This window comes from Ammodytes marinus, assembly GCF_949987685.1.
Source record: "Ammodytes marinus genome assembly, chromosome: 13".
In the NCBI taxonomy this organism is placed as follows: domain Eukaryota; kingdom Metazoa; phylum Chordata; class Actinopteri; order Uranoscopiformes; family Ammodytidae; genus Ammodytes; species Ammodytes marinus.
This window is the reverse complement of record NC_137217.1, coordinates 21676296-21695308: the sequence shown is the minus strand read 5'-3', so window position 1 is coordinate 21695308 and position 19013 is coordinate 21676296. Positions and strand designations below refer to the sequence as shown.

General features: G+C 40.9%; 2 protein-coding genes across 7 annotated transcripts; one reads left to right on the top strand and one right to left on the bottom strand.

Annotated features, from left to right (window-relative positions):
- Positions 1-1369: 1369 nt before the first annotated feature.
- Positions 1370-11246, bottom strand: casp2 (caspase 2, apoptosis-related cysteine peptidase). 6 transcript variants are annotated; one of them, XM_080039718.1, is made up of 13 exons: positions 11115-11246; positions 10171-10334; positions 9531-9701; positions 8908-8964; positions 8525-8707; positions 8213-8282; positions 7686-7780; positions 7287-7469; positions 6607-6735; positions 6399-6489; positions 5009-5209; positions 3374-3483; positions 1370-3265 (listed from the first exon to the last, which is right to left on the bottom strand). In XM_080039718.1, exons 2-13 carry the CDS (start codon positions 10318-10320, stop codon positions 3131-3133), a joined length of 1575 nt encoding a protein of 524 aa, XP_079895844.1. In that variant the 5' UTR covers positions 10321-10334; positions 11115-11246; the 3' UTR covers positions 1370-3130. The 6 variants fall into 6 exon arrangements, with proteins under 6 accessions (XP_079895844.1, XP_079895845.1, XP_079895846.1 ...); XM_080039719.1 differs by having other exon boundaries at positions 5021-5209; XM_080039720.1 differs by having other exon boundaries at positions 8675-8707.
- A 2221-nt stretch (positions 11247-13467) lies between these two features.
- rap1gapl (RAP1 GTPase activating protein-like) lies at positions 13468-18350 on the top strand (the record flags this gene model as incomplete). Its single annotated transcript, XM_080039601.1, has 19 exons — positions 13468-13538; positions 13689-13721; positions 13858-13948; positions 14181-14216; positions 14327-14374; positions 14577-14774; positions 14877-14974; positions 15241-15319; positions 15680-15733; positions 15824-15907; positions 16018-16118; positions 16213-16342; positions 16472-16633; positions 17020-17091; positions 17536-17622; positions 17724-17882; positions 17977-18060; positions 18153-18172; positions 18260-18350. The coding sequence occupies 19 exons, from the start codon at positions 13468-13470 to the stop codon at positions 18348-18350; spliced, it is 1698 nt and encodes a 565-aa protein (XP_079895727.1).
- Positions 18351-19013: the final 663 nt, after the last annotated feature.

Here is a 19013-nt window from a genome sequence, read left to right as displayed (position 1 = left end):
CCAACAAATAGAGAAACAGAGCGAATCAAAATGCGCGAATGAAGTCCGTCCTGTTTATCCAGGTGATCCAGAGGCTGCGAGCCATCCAGCTCCACTGCAGACCTGACGCACACACGGACAGAACTCAGAGGGCTGGACAAAGCAGAGCAGGGCCATCTGATGAGGCAGTGAAGGACGCAGCGCTTTCCTTTATTAGAACTGCAGACACCTAATAACACACACGCACGCGCCCACACAACTTGTTACCCTTAGCAGCACCCTCCCTGCCAACAGGCCGTTAGGTGTGTGTGTGTGTGTGTTTGGATGGACTGTTCTTGTTTAGACATGGTGTGTGTGTGGGTTGGAAGGGCACCCCCCATAGGGCTGCCCCTGCAACGTGAGCAGGAAGATGCACACGACACCCCTCTGACAGGTCACACCTAATCAGCCAATGATGCAAGGCAATCCCCATAACACTCACATGCAGTCGCAGTCCTCCCTTAGGGAAAAAATAATAATTGATGTGCCTGAATGCGGCCTCCCTCTGTGGGAGATGAAAAAAGTGACCTACTGTAGGGCCCTGTAAAGTATCATATCACCATAGTGTCTGACCTCCTCAGCCTACAGGAGGGGAGCTCAGCGTATATGTGCTGCAAATCATTTGCTAAAACCTGAAAAGCTCCATAAAGCCTTATAGCGAAGACCACCACTGCTCTGCCCCCTTGGAGAGAAAACATCCCACTCCAGACGAGTTCATCTGAACGTCTCTAACTCGTCCTCGGGTTGATCCTCTCAGGCTGATGACACAGGCGGCCATTATGACAACCACAGAGACACACAGACAGACACACAAGCAGATCCCCCCCCTAAACCCCGCCCTGCTTTGTGGTCCACACGCCAGCGCATAACAGCCTAATCTCACAGCTACAGCGGAGGCCAGCGAGAAATGTGTTACTCTGACCGCCGGCGTGTGTGTGTGTGTCAAGGGAGAATGACTGTGGACAGCTGGCTGGGCCTCCATCTGATACACTAAGTACATTATCACTGGGAGGCGGGTGGTGTGAGAGATACATACGTCCCAGTCACAGCAAGGGGAGACCTGAGCGCAGCAGAATAGTGTCGAGCCAGTTATACTATACCTGAGAAGGGAGAGGACAGGCTGTGCGTCGGGAACAACACACACAAACACAGCAACAAGGAGGATCAAATAAAGCGGAGCATGGCCATTCGTGCAGAGGCGTGTCACACACACACACACACACACACACACACACAGTGCAGGATTCAGCTTTAACCCAAACGTATATAAAACATTATAGATGTCATGTCCACATGCAACTGTAACAGAAGAAGGAATGTTTGTCTTGTTTAAAAATCATGGTCTGTTTATTTTAGAGAACATTTGGCAGTCATTGGCGTTGACAGAAATAAAATCTCTCCCGGGCCCCCCCACACTGTTCACTGGCAGCTTATATCAACCTTCAGAACTTCCCAACCAGCAGGAGTTACCCTTTCATAACACTCCAATAAATGTGTTTAAGTTAATTTGCCTTATTACAATAACCAAAGGATAAGAGGAGTGAGCACCGTTCTGGTCAGGGTAAATCCCACTACAAGCACCTCACACACAAGCTTTGAAGCATCTTTGTTTACAGATAGTTCACAATCAATACTGCTTCGACCATATCCTCCTTATTACAACACTGCTGTAACTAAACACGCTTTGGAATGGTCAGAGCTTTTCTTGGAAACATCAACACTTACAAAGCCTTGAGAAATTGATTTCTCCGTATTTGAAGGGGGTGCCAAAAAGAAACAATATACTGTGAAAGCTCCTTGGTCATAAAGTCATCTAATAAATCAACCTCACATGGCACAGGCCGCTGTAGAAAAAAACTGCATATTGTTTATGGAAGACATGAGAGAGGCATACATGTTACTTACTGTATCACATACAGTAAAATACCACCACATAAAAAACTGAAGGGGGTCTAACTAAATGTGCAGCTCCCACATGGTGAGACACAGTACGAGGAGTCGGAGATAGTGTGAAGGTCAGAGGTCATATTTACAAAGGTGTATGACCTCACAAGTAGCACCAAATTCCCCTGGCAGCCCACCACCCTGACAGAGACAGATATACGTAGATGAAAAGTGAGATTTACAGTGGGTGCTTCATACATTTACAAAAGAAGGTTAAAAAGATGGAATTTCCTGATTGAACACAACAACAAAAAAATGACTGAAAGACTTCAAGATCATTTTTGAAGCTGCCCTGTGTGAAGTTTTCCTCTACATCAGACAAACTATGTAAAAATAAGGCAACTTCTCTCATGAGAGTAGGTCAGAACATTCTGCAAAAAAGATTGTACAGCTAAATCCTCACTGTAGCTGTATACTATCACTAAAATAAAGCTGTCGACAATCATGACAGTAAAGATCATTGTGAACCGCAGGAAAAATGAACAATTATTGATGAGAGACAGATTAAGAAATGCATTTTTCTTTGCTTTGCTGCCCCCTGCCTGTCACTATACTAAAAACAAGAAAACGTCACAATTTATAACAAACTGTATGTACAAATGAAGATAATGAGCTTAAAATTCCTCATAAAACAATTTCATACAAAATAAAGCCACAAAAATAGATCTGTGTACAAAATACATTTTAAAAAGAGAGTGAAACCTCAAAGTAGCTGTAAGTGCAGTAAGAAAAAAAAATTTGATTCTGTCGTTAACTAAAAAGGTTTAACATCTAAACCCTCTAACTGGCATAGACACAGACGTACTGATACATGGGTAAGTTGGCTGCTAATATGTTTCCCATTTCTGAGTACATGTAGATTAACATAAGCTGGCTCCTTCTTACTTTCCAAGATTTGTGTGAGAGCACTTGCGTGCGTGCGTGCGTGCGTGCGTGTGTGCGCGTGTGCGCGCGCATATCTGCCGGTTTGAGGAGGCAGTATCTGCACAGAAGATAGGAATGAATAAATCCTCAGTTTGAATGTGAAGCTGTAACAGGGGAATGTATGAGTGTGTGTCAGTAATTGGAAGGGAATGGACAGTTGTGCACTTTTGTGGAGAGACTTCAACGCAAGGAATGGTCTGTGTGTTTTAGTGTGTGTTCATCTGTGTATGTGCAAATGTGGATATCAATACTGAGGCTGGTACTTGGGAAAAAGGTAGAGGTCTTTGCACAAAGAGCTGGTGAACTCTGACATCTCTTTGCAGCGATGGTGGGCGGTCCCAGGAGCGTATCCCTCCCGCTCCTTAATACGCCTGTTGACCTACAGACATTGAAGAAGGAGAGAAAAAATAAGAAAAACTCAAAGAAAAAAGGGTCTGTTCAACACTGTGAATGCAGTATAAGAAAGTAAAGGACGCTTAATGTTTACCTGCACCAGGATATCTGCAATGTGTGTGTCTCTGGCATGGAGACGAAGTGCTGTGTTTATTTCCTGGATGAACCAGGATCCTTTCTTGGTGTTGCGCATGGCTGCTGTACCTTGAATAGATCAAACAATACAGGCTTAATACAACATGTGTTTAGTAAGCGGCTTGAGTCACTTTATGACATAAAACAATGTTAAAATCTAAAGATGTTATGCCTAATGGAAAAGTCTTAAGAAGGTCTCACTCAGACCAAAGGAACAATTAATGTTTGTTCTTGAAAAAGTACTCTACTGATAAAACATAATTCCTATAAAATGGTCAGACAAAAATGTATGCAAAATCAGAGACATTGACTTTTTCATTCCACATTCTTCTTCCTTTTCAAAAACCTGGTGCCCACCTTCACCATAATGCAACTCTTAAGTGCCACCAGTTTAGTTGGATATACCTATTACAGAGCAGTAGCTATTGTAGCCTTGAGCTGTTGATGACATGTGGGCAAAAGAGGTCTGGTCAACCCACACATTTTTAACTCCACACCTACAGCTGGTTTGACTTTTTTAAAACTTGTTGTCTTAATAACCCAACTGACACTACCTTTAGTGACATCATTTGAGACAATTTAAATTTGCATGCTCTCGAGCCACACGTTTTTTTTTCTTTTTCTTTCTTTCACAAAAAGTTGTACACAACCTTCCCCACATATGCAGTATTAGTCCCCATGACATGTAAACAGACTTTGTTGTGTCAAATCACCTTTCAGGCCAATAAAATGTTCCATTTGGTTTTGTTGCAGTTAGTTATTGTACAAGCTAAATGCCTCACTGGTAGAAAACATGGGCACATTAAAGCTACTACGAGTAAGTCGGCACGTTGGCGACACCTTTGAACAAAAGCGGTAGTATTATTACGACGCCAGCTGTCGTGAAGCTGTTTTGTAGCTCGTGCAGGGAGTGCTAGAGTCAAATAATCAGGAAGCAATATGGTGCGTGTCCGTGTGTTGAAAGTGTGAGGGCACCGGACTCTTTTCGGCTCCGTGAGTCTATGGGTGACACAGCATCAACTAATGCCAGTAAGTGCTAAACACACCTGATTGCAATGAGTTGATGCATTGTCACCTCTCACGGAGCTGAACGAGTCCCCGTGTCAACAACTGTCTCAAACAAGGCTCCCGCTCCCCTTCCCTCACCAGGAGGGATAGGCTTCTCAATTCACGTTCCTGCGCCACACTGAAATCTGTGACCAATACGGATATGTGACCATAGAGCATGCACGCGTGAACCGAAAATCGGACTGGGTGTACGACCAGATCAAATGCAGCAATAAAAACTATATAAAAACGTCCTTCTTTGCACTGATGGTCTCGTTTGCTGTTAAAGGTAATTTATGATTATGAGAGGAAACATGAGGCTGTTTAAAAGATATTTAAATGTTACTCGTAGCCGCTTTAAGCCATTGTTGTAGCAGGATAAGTATTCCTCACATTCATTTACTGGTTAACATATTGATATCTCTCCTCAACCTTTCTTTTTTAAATTGCATGAATATCTACTGCCTCATTGATTTGTGTTGATCTTCTTTAAACAAAACATTGTATCCAAAAGTCCACCCCAGAATAACAAAAGGGACAAACTTACAAATTCTCTGACCTTTGAGAGATGCGTAGCCACAGATCATGTCAGAGCGCTGGGGCAGTTTAATCCTGGGCATGCCCATGTTCCCTCTCTGTCTGGAGACGGCGTCCCCCTGTCCTTCCCTCCCAGCATCCCGCTGTTCACAACTTGGTGAGCAGGTCCTCTCTGGCCCATCTCTCTGCTCCACTCCACAGTCCATCTCCTCTGGAAGACAAGACACTTTCAATTGAACTCTAACATCCAACATTCTTCTGAATATCTACTGGACTGAAGTGAATGAGCCTGGTGTTGTCTAAACATGCCTTATCTCTGATTATCAGCAACGGTTAGACTATTGATGAACTATTGATTGAGTATTGTCTTGTTTATTTTCTGTCAGTCTTGACCTGATCTTGAAACTGCTCGGCCTAGGACTCAATATAAGGGGGTCTTGTCTACAGCCATGGCAGAACTACATTAAAAAAAAGCTTAACTAAGTTCAGTAATTAGCACTTGAGAAGAACCATTTTGTAACTGGATTCTCTCTTTAAGGAGAACTCACATTAATTGGGATAAGCATCAGTAAAAAGTGACAAAAAAAGTTAATCATTTTGCATAAAAAAAAATCAGGAAACTTTCTTCATTTGGAAAAAATAAATATGAAACCAATACGTTTTTGACAGGATTTCCCGATTGCTGAATACTGGAACAAAATAATTATTGGTTTTGACTCAAGCTATTTGCCGGGGCAGTGGCCAACAATGTCTAATGGCCTTTCAGTTGAACATCTTTGGTGGAAAGAGTGGGAGACAGTAATTAGGATTGCTACTGAGGTGTCTGAGGGTTTGTCAGGGGCGTCATCAGACATGTAGTCAGACCACAACCTCCATCACAAAGACAGAGTAATAAGCTGGGAGCCTGGTCACATCACAAATGAGTTTCATGTTTATGGTTCAATATTGTAATTATATTGTATTACGTTGTATTCAAGTCTCAGACATAGACATTTGACAGATTCTTACACCATCCACAGCATCTGGAGGTGAAAAGCTGTGAAGCAGCCAACTGACTTGCCTGTCCCAGTGACCAGGAAGGTGACAGCAGCAACAACATCTGGACATGTGGAGGTACAGGCTGGCTTCTGACATTGCTCTTCCTCTCACAATAAAGTAGTTAATATAGTTTAGTAATAGTAATATTGTTTATTATGATCACTAATAGATCTTCCCAAATGCCCAGTGTCTCCCAATTGCACATTCTAAGTCCATCTTGAAAGGAAATCTTATATTGGCCACTTGGATTCACGATAATCTCACTACTGAGAGCTTAATTATTATTGAATTAATTTCCCTAATTACTTTGTAAGTCAATTAAATAAATAATGGTAGGAGTTGGATACAGAATAAAACCATACCTCCTCTGCAGGCCTGGATGAAGAACATCTTCGGCTTGTTCTGTAGCAGGGGACAGTGCGCGTTGTCGAAGGCCCCAAACAGCCAGTCCAGCTGAAATTGACCAAGTGATAAACATTTTACAAGTTAAGTGTCAGAAAAATAGGTTGCATCCCCTTGAATGGCATGACATACAGAATATCAACAAAGAAAACCATCGAACAAACACACCTGCAGGAGCTGTCCGTCTGTGCCATATATGGCTCCTTCCACTCCGTGGGAGAGCAGGCACACCACACAGCTGTCCACTGTTCTGTGGTCGGGCAGTCTGCAAAATGTCTCAATGCACGTCTTCATGCCCTATACAAAGTATAAGCAATCAGGAAAACTGTGGTCAACACAGATAAAGGCTTTCTAAAATATTAAACAGGTTGGTAAGGCAAGCATGTAGTTACGCCGTATAGATTGTTCTGCTGTTGAGTATAAGTAATAGAGGTGTGAATCTTCATAGCAACGCACCTTATAATAGAGACATTTCACAATGTCTCCCCACTCCCACAGCAAGAACCTGTATTTTGCTAAGTTTCCTCACAAAGGGTATTTCAGCATGACACTGAAGGCCAACATGCTTACTAATGTTTCTTAGAATCAGCTAAATGACTATAATGTTAAGTAGGTTTCCTTTGTGATCACATTGCCATACTGAAAAACACTGGAAATGAGCTAAACAAACGTGAAAAATAACAACAGCACCTAGTCTACAAGCACTAGTTTCTCAAACAATTCAAGGTCGTTCCTCTCCCTTTACAACTTCCTTTCTCTTGACAACTCAATCAGATGGTTTATGTTTCAAATAACATCCTGTTAATTCATACGGCACATGCGCCTGTATCTGTGTGTGTGTGTATTACCTGAGCAGTGAGGTCTCTGTGGACTGTAACCAGGTAGTCCAGCTCTGTGAAGACCTTCCTGAGGACCTCGTCATCCACCTCACCTCCCTTCCTAGGGTCAAGGTCAGGTGCAGCACATGGATCAAAGGTCACGTTACTGATGACCAAAGCAAAACCACGAGGGGATGAATTCATTCTGTAAGACTGGAAGAAAGAATAGAGCAATGAGTCCAAAATACTCTCATGACCAAGCATGTTATATGTTCATAGAACACCTTGTTTGTACATATTACATTATACTATTATTACTTTTATATTATTACAATTTACAGTCGTGAAATATCACAGCATTTAGGTGAAACATGACAAGTCAGTTACTCTACAACCGCTGAGCTGACCTGGTGAAGAGAAGTATTTTACCTGCGGGCAGTGAGAGAGGTAAAAGTCAGTGGTGCACGGGAGCACAGGAGTGGTGATGGGACTATCTGCATCCAGGCTAAACTCCATGGTCTCTGCTGCACACACAAACACAGACACTCTCAATGTTACACTCTAAATTGTAATTGTGCTGATGATGCAGGTTTCACAACATTGTGGGCTCCCTCTGGCAGTTTTGCAAAGTCAAACTTTATACTACAATGCTGTGAATGAGTCACTCTTGGGGCGTGGCCCCTGTAGGTACAGACATAGGTCAAATTAAAAAGTAACCTCACTCCTACACTTCTCTCAGTTGTAAGATTATGTAATGAACAATTCACACAGACTGAACTCTCTCAAACCACTGCCGGCTACAAAAGGTTTGAGCTGAAAGTACATTCGATTACCCGTCTATTTAAACTAAACAGATGAAGACTTTTCTCCAGACACCACCCCCTGTCTCCACAGAAACAGACATTTGTTGACAACAACATTGGACAAAGAGAAAGCCATTTTAACCTCAGACTCACCGTGTGTCCTTGCTCTCTTGGCAGTAATCCCTTCTTGGGTGGGAAGTGGAAGAGAGGAGTCCCCAAACCTCTGAAATTCAAAAACCAAGTGAACATGATCAATGACCCAAACATCAGCTCTTCCACACAAACAAAATTAATGATAATGAAGAAATTCCATTCTTTGCTGTGGAAGCAGCAGCTGTGTTTGTTGACGTGGCAACTACAATCATAACTTCACTATTAAGGAGTCTCCTGCCTGCTGCCTGACTACCTTTGCAGGCCATCTGGTTGTCTAACATAAGATGAATGTGACTGGCTGGTGATTCTCACATCTGTCTGCTTATCTCTTCCTCTTTTCTTCGTCCTCTCTCTTTCTGTCTCCCTCTCTTGCTCCCTGACTGGGACCGACCATCTGAATGATGGCTCTGAGCGCAGGCAGCCATCTGATGCTCGAACTGGGCTTGTTGAGGTGCTGCTCACCTCATTCTCTTCTTCTCTGGCTACTGAGGGTGTCTGCAGAAGAGCATACTTTGATCAGAGATGTGGATCTTTTTCTTTAAACTGTGAGAATGTACAACTGAGCTGACAACTGTGAAACCTTCTTAAAAAGCATATTCATTGATAGAAGGTTCTCCAGAGCATTTGTTCTGCCAAAGTCTTGTGAAAATGTCAACAGAGACCATGACTGCAGTTATCCTGGTTACTCTGCTCACCTGTCTCTTGACTAGTCGACCTGTCTTTCCCTTCGGCTCTTCGTCAGGCCGTATACTCTGGGAGTAGGAAACAGACTGTGTGAACTGTGTGAAGTGCGGGAAGAATCATCTGTGCAAACTGTACGTAGCTTTGTGATGTGTGTGGTAGGGCTGAACGATTTGGGGGAAAATATTTATTACCATTTTTCTGCTAGACATTGCTATTAGATTTGCAATATAATGGTGTAAAGTCAAGCTTCAGGTCAACGTTCACTGTGTAACACTGTTAATAAACACTGTGTCTTTAGTGAGGTAGAGCGTGCCGTGAAATACTCACTAATTTGCTTCGGGCCAAAACAGGAATGTAACGGTTTCCTCGCGTTTCATGTGTTTGTTGTCGGAGGGCATTTACTAAGTCGCCGTGGGCCACTTCTGATTAGTGAGCATGACTGTCATCTGACGGGTGCGGTTTGTAAAACCGTTGAGGGAGCAGTTTAAACTCTGTGCCAGATGCGCTACATATTGTAGACCCTTACTGCTACCTTTGTCATTTGCTTATTATTTGTTTCGAATTGCAATTTCGATCTGATAGATTCATTGTTCAGCCCTAGTATGTGATGATGTTTGATCAAATGCACATTCACCTGTATATGTGTATCTTTGCCATCTCTTTCTGGTGAATTTGTGAGCAGGTCACACAGGTGCTGCTGATCAGTTTCTTGCAGAGCTGAGCAGAAGCTGCTGAAGGCTCTGGGTCCTCGCTTTGGTAAAAGAAGTAGTAAACGCCAGCTTTTTTTCTGGGATGTTGGCTCGATCTAGAGTACAGTGGAACAGATCAGTAAAAAGACTGATAAATACGATAAAAATATTAAACCAAATAATTTACAATTTTCGCACCTCCTATATCATGACGTTTTGTTTTGCCCCCATAGCCCAATGTTGATGCCCCACAGTTTAGTAAAATAGCATGCATTTAATTTAACCGGTCACTTTTAATCATCTTATCTTTGTTTATTGTTACAGGATCCAATATTTTACAAAAAATATTGTGTAAAAGAAAAAAGGACATTTATCATCCTTCTGTGTAATCAACTTCTTAACCTAAAGACCATCATGGCCATGGCACCCATACCCATTACAGGGTTTTGAGTGACACATGGGTCAAAACTTGTCAGTGAACATTCCCAAAGTTGATCACAGCCAAGCAACAACGAACAACCTACTGACATTAATTTACACTGGTGTCCTAAACACAATGATATTCACATATCAGTGTGAACGTACGGTAATGCTCTCTGCCATGCTCTCTGTGAGGATCTCATCTGCCTGTAAGGATGAAATGAGCAGCTCATCCACCACCAGCTGTTTGCAGAGAATAGCCGAACATCTCCGAAGAGCCCGACTGTCCCGCTCCAGCATGCCACACTCCAACATTTTGCTTCAACAGACTGGGCAGAGAACAGGGAACAAGACATATGAAACTCCATAATGACAGAGGCGCTTGCACTACAGTATAAGTAGGCCTAAGTGAGAGGAAATGTCGAAAGCCTTACTATGGTCCTTGTGCTTATAGAAAGTTAGATTAAATACCTTTTAAGACTTATTTAATGCTACTCAGAATGAAATTAAAGATCAATTTCACAATAATCAAATCTGATACAAGATCATGACATCAATTACTATGGGTTAGGCCCAATTTTGATTAAATGTTTATTGTAAACATTACTTTTGTTGGTCCAAGGGTCAGGTGAACTACTTCAAATGTTGGGGGATAAAGGCGTTCTTTTTTGGTGTTAAACTAAAAAAGCAACTTTATTATGACACACAAATCACCCATAACAACAAAACAGTGTCGTTGTGCACATTGTTAGCTATAACGCAACTACACATCTGTAAGTTTATAACTCATGATGGAGCTGATGTTTAATATGTATACCTTTAAAGCTGTTATACATTAAACCACCTACATTGCTAGCAACAAAATACAGGTGTAAATGAAGGGAACCTCTCACCAATGAGTCTGCGAAACATGATACTAAATTAATAGCTTTATATAATCATAGAAAAGCGCGACAACTAAAAGACTATGGCAAAAATAAATATTTACAGTTAAACGCTGATGGCTAATCACTAATGCTAACTAGCTCGCTAGCTCACTTCGGACTGCCCCCTTTTCTTTCTTGCACTGAAGTGAAATAAATGTAGTTCCCTTAGAATCTGCTGCTTACCGTTCCCCTGTTTCTGCAACAGAATAGCAAACCTTCCAGAAAAAAAATCTGAGAAAACCGTCCGACTTGTTTCACACTCTCTCACGCAAATTTTACGACATCCCGTCCTTACTCCAGTAACCAACTTCCGCGGGTACCCAACGCTGAAACCAGCGGAGGCGGGGCTATGCCAGTCGTTGTTTTGGATTCTGACCAATGAGAGCAGAATACAATTTGAGTGACATTTTGAGCCTCCAATCTCCGGGTGATTTATAGACTGGTAACAGTTGTAAAGGGATAGTGGTTCTTTTGAAGGGCATTTTGAATTTGAATCAGTTGTCTGTAAATAAGTAGCCAATTGATAAGGAGCCCCTTGAAGATAGGCACTAACAACCCACTATTAGAGAAACATTTAACCCGCAGAGGATGGACTGTTACTGGGTGAAAAGGAAGAAATGGAGTGGGATTCAAAAGAGAAACTATAGGCATGATCATAGCTAAACATTAATTAAGTAAGAAATGTATTTATCTGTGGTAGAATGTTATATTACATTTACTCAAATACTTTTGGGGTAGGCCTTCTTGTACTTCACTCTATCTATCTATCTATCTATCTATCTATCTATCTATCTATCTATCTATCTATCTATCTATCTATCTATCTATCTATCTATCTATCTATCTATCTATCTATCTATCTATCTATCTATCTATCTATCTATCTATCTATCTAGCAGTTATACTTAAATATTCAGCTGAATTCCACAATTTGATAGGTATTGAGCTTTTTATATTGTTACAACTACCATAATAGAAAGTAGTTCAAATGAGCTTTATTAAAATGCACTAAGTAGGCTACATAGTAATAATCTTAAAATGTATATATGAACCTTGACAGATACTGTTCTGCTATTCTTTAAAAAAAACTGTAATGTAATGTTATTCTGTAAAAAGTGTATTAGGATTATTATTTGATACATTATATACAGCATCTCACGTAGACATTACTGTAAAATGGAAAATTGCTGAAAAGATCAATCAGCCTCTATAGCTATGTAAATATTTAAAATGATAAGAAATGGAAACATGCGGAAAGAAAAAAAATTGGGTAAGGGAGGATATGCGGCTGGTTGCGGAGATACATCAAAGGAAAACATGTACAAAAAGGGACTTTGGGACAAACAAAGATGAAAGAGCTGGCAAAGAAAAAAACTTTATCTGACACATTTCTAAAACATGTGGCTTCTTATAATAGCTAACATGAACCCAATAACTTCAGCTGGTGACAACCCACATTGTAAACATTGCCTGAAATATATTATTTCGACATGAGTAATAAGCTGCATTGCAGCCTACATGTGTTAACCACCAATTTATATACATTTGGTGCTATTTTAAACTTAAAAGTATTTAAAGTCAATCGCTTGAAGGAAAAACTAAGAACATTCACTCAAGTATTGCCACCCGTATATTTACTAAATGCTACATCATACTTTTACTCCACCACAATTCCCTGTAACAACTGCAGTTACTGTTCAGATTAAGATTTTATATTAACAAACATTTGACAAGCTTGTAAAATTTGATGCATAACCCTTTTATTCCCCTGGGTCCTTGTCACATGTTCCAGGTATGAATTAGAAATGTCACAAAACTGAAGTTCCCCCTCTTCATTTCTCAGATGATTTCACTTAAATATCTTCCCAAATCTTGATTGTGATAAGGCTACTTCTTCCTTCCCCTAAGTCTAAAATGTCATCTTTATATGGGCAATGTATACTTCCTTTCACCTTTCGATCTCTCCCTTTCTCTTTTTCTTATTCCTTTCTCTCTCTCTCTCTCTCTCTCTCTCTCTCTCTCTCTCTCTCTCTTTCTCTCCCTCCTTCCCTCCCTATCCTTGGGCTTCCTTCACCCTCCCCTGCTGTCTCTCTCCTCACCCTCAGTGTGGATGCTGTCAATAATTGATGATCTTCGCTGACTCAAAGGGTAACAGGTCCCAGAAAAAATATTTCCCCCCTCCTTCTCCCACCCACAATGTGTTTTTCCTTTATTTGCAGGTTTATCTTTAAGTTCAGTCAGTCATGAGAAAACAAGTGTTTAATCAGGCACACAGGGAATCCATGGCGTGAAGCAGTCTGACTGATGTGTCCGTTGTGGCGTCTGATACACCTGCGACCATGAGTGGGTTAAAGCTGCCTGTCTGGCTGACAGCATGGACAGAGGGAGGAGAGGGAAAGCTTAAATGAGTGAGACGCAGGGGGCAGAGGAGGAGTGACAGAATGATGTAGCGGATTAATTCAACCTTAGCCAGCCCTGATTGACTCGGTCGCAAACAGGCATGTACAACCATTCAGAGTGACACCACACCAAAGCCATGGAGAGAGAAAAGAGGAATGACTTGTCCTTCTCCAGAAAGAGAAGTTTCACTTTCGGGGCATATGGAGGGTGAGTAAACGCACTGTTTGTCTTAGATTACAAGTCAATTTAATAGCTACATATGCAAGATAAATTACACTGTTTTAAGATAAAAGTAGCCCTGTCTGTGTAAGATGATCCTTATTCTTCTCAGAGTAGTTCTCACTTCCTTGTTTACAGTGTTGACACATTCACATGTGGGGATGAGACGAGGTGAGTTTTTTTCAGTTTTTTCCCAATATCATTGTCGCTGTTTTTAGAGCTATAACATTTGAGCTTTATTGTGCAAAGTAAGTAAGAAGTGATGTGCTTGTGCTGTCTCCTTGTGTCAATGAACCTGTTGCTGCAGACCTGAATCTGCAGTGGACAACATACTGGACATCCTGGACTCTCCTGCCAGCGAGAGCAAGCCTTTCCTCCCTGCCAGCAGCAACCAGAGGGTGATATCATGATCTTGTTCGGCGCGCCCCCCGACCCACCTCTTATACTAATCAAATTAATGTATTTCCATACCCTGTGTTTCTGAGAAGTCAAGTTTCCATTTTCAACTGAAGTGTTTGTCATACCCCCCCTCTCTCTTTCTCTTCCTTCCTCTCTCCCTCTATGTTTCTTCTTCCCCTTCTCTCCCGTCTGTGTTGCTCTCTGACGTCTGCTGCCTGTTGTGCCTATCAGCACACAGAGCTGTTTGAAATCATTGAAAAGCTGCAGGTGAGTTTGCAGCGCCATCGATCTCATCTATAGCGTGTGTTTTATGTGTGTTTTCATAGTTGTGCGACCATCACAAGTTTCTTATCATCGATTCTCTTGTTGTCCATCAGGGCAGCAGGATCGATGAGCAGCGGTGTGAATTCCCTCTCCCTCTGAAGGTTAGTCTTTAATCCTAGAATGAAAAAAAACACAGAGTGTCTGTGTGTATGACTTTCAATCTCCTGTGTGTATGTGTGTGTATGAGTGTGTGTTGACATTGACCTTTATATGAACGTCATTTGTTTTCCCTAAAAACAAACAAGAAACGACGGGCCCTCATCCTCATCATCTTCAGGTGCTCCTTTGTGTCTTTTTTTTTAGTCTCACCTTTTAAGCCTAGGTGGAAAGCTGCCACTCATCCTCCCTTCGAAGCTGGGGGGCTACTGGATAGACCCCCCTCTGGAGAGGCTGGTAGATGTGAGTCCCACCTGGTCCCAACATGGCCTCCATCCAGAGAGTTGCGACATCATGGAGAGAGACAGAGAGGCCAGAATCTATCACCACCACTTCCGCTCACGAGTAAGTAAGACTTAAGAGTAAAAACTTTACTATCAAGGATTGTGTATCTCTCCTGGACTGGTGTTTTTATGTTCCATCTTCTTCTTCTTTTCTTCTCTTTAGTACCATCACTCATTCACAGCAGTGGATTCATCTCTGGGGCCTCTTGTTCTCTCTGTGTGTTTGGAGGAAGGGGAGGACAAGCTGCGGGTGATACTTAGGTGGAGATATCAAGCCAATTTGGTCAACAATGAAACCGACGTCTGTGTATTCCCAAATCCCAGACCAACACGATTTAATTTAAAGTCCCCCTCTAGCCAAAAAATGTGTTGATGAAATGTGTTCATGAGTAGATGAGATAATCAAACTTTGTGTTTGGAAAAACATGTGCATTATTTGAGTATAAGTCTACAAAAATATCTGGAGAGGATCTTCACATTCTCATTTTAATTTCTGAATGAATACATTTCTTTTGCTCATCTCGCAGAATGAAGGAGTGCTCTCTGCACGGAGTTTTCTCCATTTCTATGTTCCCCAACATCCCATCTGCTGTTGAATTAGCAAAGGTATCAAACTTCTTATTCTGGTGAAAGAACTGTTCCATCATGCAATACTTCGGTTATAACAAAGTATTTTAAACACAAAAAAACGTACAGAGTAAAGTTCCTTTCAGAGTGTTTAAATTTGATGTACGTTATCATTTTTGTTAGAATGCATTCACGTACAGTACATGAACAATTCTAATCATTTGAGCAAGTTGAGGTGGAGCTTTTTTAACTGCAACTAGTAACTATATTTATAAATAGAAGTATGAAATTGCACAAACAGAAATATTCAAGTCACAATAGTACTTCAGTGCAGTACTTGATACATGTCATTAGTTTTCTTATTACATATGGGTTTTCTATCACTCATATTCTCTCTAGATGCTCTGTGACCGAGTGACAGTTTCAAAGTTTGAAGTGGTCTGCTACCTCAAGGTATTGATCCAAAATGAACCTTACCTAAAAAATAATGACCCCTTATTTTAAGGCGAATCCTCTCAGATCTATCTCTCACTCATCCCTCAGGCTCCAGAGCTCATAACTGCATTCGATGAACATAGAGTGTCTTCTAATTTCAAGTTTGGTGTTTTGTACCAAAAGGACGGGCAGGTAAGAAGCTGTGTAGATAAAAAAAATGTCTTTCGTTCATTAAAAATGATAGAAACATGGTCCCCATATCATAACCACTCCTTCTCAGACAAGACCCCATGTCTCTCTAGTTCACTGAAGAGGACATACTCAGTAACAACGAGGAAAGTGAAGAGTTCAAAGAGTTCCTTTCCATTTTGGGAGAGACCATTCAACTGCAAGGCTTCAACGGGTAGAGTACATTGTGCAGATGTCGTTTAAAGCCGGAATGAGTGAGAGACATAGAATGACAGGTTTTCTTCTCCTCGCTCCCTTTATATTCTCAGATTCAGAGGAGGACTGGATGTGTGTCATGGTCAGACTGGAAGTGAAGCCGTCTTCACTTCCTTTCACGGCAGAGAAATCATGTTCCATGTCGCAACTAAACTGCCGTTCACAGAGTGTGACCCGCAGCAGGTCAGTGAGCTCAGTCTGATACGTGTTGATGACTCACAGGAGGATATTTCTGAAAGTAGAGAGAACAGTTCTCATGGACACTGAAACACTTTCTTTCTCTTTCTTCTCATCCCCCACAATGCAACGCAGCTACAAAGAAAAAGACACATCGGTAATGACATTGTAACTTTGGTCTACCAAGAGGGCCAAACCCCTTTTCTGTGTGACATCATCAAGTCTCACTTCCTGCACTGTTTCCTGGTGGTCCAGAGGATTCAGAGGGCGGAGGAGACAGATAAAACCGCCTACCAGGTGAGTGAGGTACAAACCAACAACAGCTGAATCCAACATCCCCATCAATTAGACTTTTATCAATTTTATAAATAAAGGCCCTGCACACCTCCTTCAGCAACTGAAAAACATGAATTAACTATACTGTAAGATACAGTAAGTTAAAACAAACGTTATTTGTTTCATGCAGGGGCACCATTTTGACGTGCATATCACTTCTTTATGTCCTTCTCTTTCTCTTTCTTTCAATCTCTCCCTTTCTCTATTTTGTTACTTCCCTTTCTCTCTCATCATGTCTTATGTTTTGTTGGTAGAAGTATACTTTAATCATTGGTATGTTTGTGATCAGCTATCAGAAGATAACTTCAGTTAAGACAGTGTATCAGTCTTTTTTCTCCTCTTCACAGGTGTCTATCACAGCCAGAGAGGATGTTCCTCCCTTTGGTCCGTTCCTCCAGGATCCTCCCATCTTCACAGACGTAAGAAACATTACTAAGGTTAATGAGCAATTTTCATTTTTTAAAAGTATGTCCCCGCATCTTTGTAAAGCACTGCCAAATAGACATCAAAATGTCTTTCCAATAATTTAAGACTAATTTTGGTTTTCCCTTATCTTGTTTTAATTTTATTTTTAGTCGTTGACCAACCACCCATAATCTATTGCAATTTCAGTATATTTGGATACAGTGTTATCATATAATGTATGATTCCTTTGTCTTGAAGATCCTGTATGCCTTAGTTATAGATCCAAATATGCCTTATTAGCCTTTGCCTGCCCATTCCCCATTACTTGTTTACAGTTAAAACTATGTTACTACTCCACCTCTCCTCCCGTGAGCCTTTGAGTCCACACTATGCTTGACGGGATAACTACAAACACAAATCAATTATTGTTTTGTTTTATTTTGTCCTGTCTGGTATAGCTTACCCTGCTGAGAGAATTCCTCCTGACCAAACTCATCAATGCAGAGATTTCCTGCTATAAGGCTCAACAATTTAGCAGACTAGAGGTAGGCGGACGTTTTTATTTATTCTCTTTATCAGTAAAAGTCTTGTTCTCTGATGACTCTGCCTGCCATTGTGTTACTCCTGTCCCTCCTCTCTTATGCAGCTCCGCACTCGTTCATCGCTCCTGGAGAATCTGCAGGCTGAACTATCCAACCGTTCCCAGTGCATGATGGGGGATCCATCTCTGTCCGCTCTCCCGTCCTCTGAGGTTGCGCGTGGGGGGCCATCCGAGGGGAGTGGAGGATTCATCGAAAACTTTAAGGTAAAAGTTGGCCTTTAAGAAACTGTCTCTCATACTTTAGACTTTACTGTTTTTCACTTGACCATTTCTTCTTATTGTTACTCTCTGTCATTAGAGAGCCATGAGAGTGCGGAGCCACTCCTTTGAGACTCTTGTGGTACCCAGGAAGACTGGTGGCACTGCATCACAGAAGCCTAAGGTGAGAATTCACAATGGGAGCGAATATGTTCCAATGAGTAAATACTTATTGAAAGGTTTGAGCTTATATTTCTTTTCTAACTTACTCTACAGATGGAGAGAGATGGAGATAGGTAAGACTTGGTAAACTGGTGAATATTTGCTCTTTTATTATGATTTGATTTTGCAGTAGAGATAATTGTTTTCTCTGATTTTTATAGTGACAAAGCTCCAGGACCTACGCCTGCTCTCTCTGACAATTTGGCACCAGCTGAACTCAAAGACCAAGCAAGTCCTCAAGAAGACACATAAAAGGAACAATGTATTTGTAGATTTTAATGTTAATATAGCTCACTTAAATGCATTACTAACCTTTATGGTTACTTCTTTATTATTATCCTGCTGGATGGCTTATATGTAAATAGAGTATAAAAGTTAATAGTATTTCTGATAATATAGATTATGTTACTGTCATAGCAGTTATATTCTAAATTTATGAAAATCTTTACATTGTAATTCAGTAAAATGTGAACCATATAAAACTGTCAAATGATACAATTATTTGAGTCAGTTAGTGCTTGTCAATGTGTGTTTATTTTTTCAATTAAATGGTGTTACCTTCATGATAATTATAATGAAATGCAGAAAAAATTAAGAATGATGATTGTTTTATAGATGTGTGGAGGAGAAGAAGAAGAGACAAAAAGGGAAAATATCTATAAGAAAAAATAATCATCATAATAATAATCAAGGTTTGATGCTTTAGTGCATTGTAAAACATGTAGGCCTAATATAAAAAAATCAAATAAGCAAGAAAATGATAGGCTAATAAATAGATTGATAAGAAATAGATCACATTTTATTTTTGTTTACTGATAAAGCATAGATAGTATAATAAAGTGATAAAGTAGTTATTTTCCTCCACACTCCACTCCGGTAGATGGCAGTAATGATGCACTTTGTTGTATATCGCCG

What these genes read in the sequence shown, in the direction of transcription:
- casp2 (XM_080039718.1), bottom strand. Translation starts at nt 10,320, where the DNA reads ATGTTGGAGTGTGGCATGCTGGAGCGGGACAGTCGGGCTCTTCGGAGA. An exon ending in GAAGAGATAAGCAGACAGAT is followed by an intron (nt 8,283 to 8,524) that starts GTGAGAATCACC and finishes TTTGAATTTCAG; the next exon opens with AGGTTTGGGGACTCCTCTCT. An exon ending in ACCTCTCTCACTGCCCGCAG is followed by an intron (nt 7,470 to 7,685) that starts GTAAAATACTTC and finishes TCTTTCTTCCAG; the next exon opens with TCTTACAGAATGAATTCATC.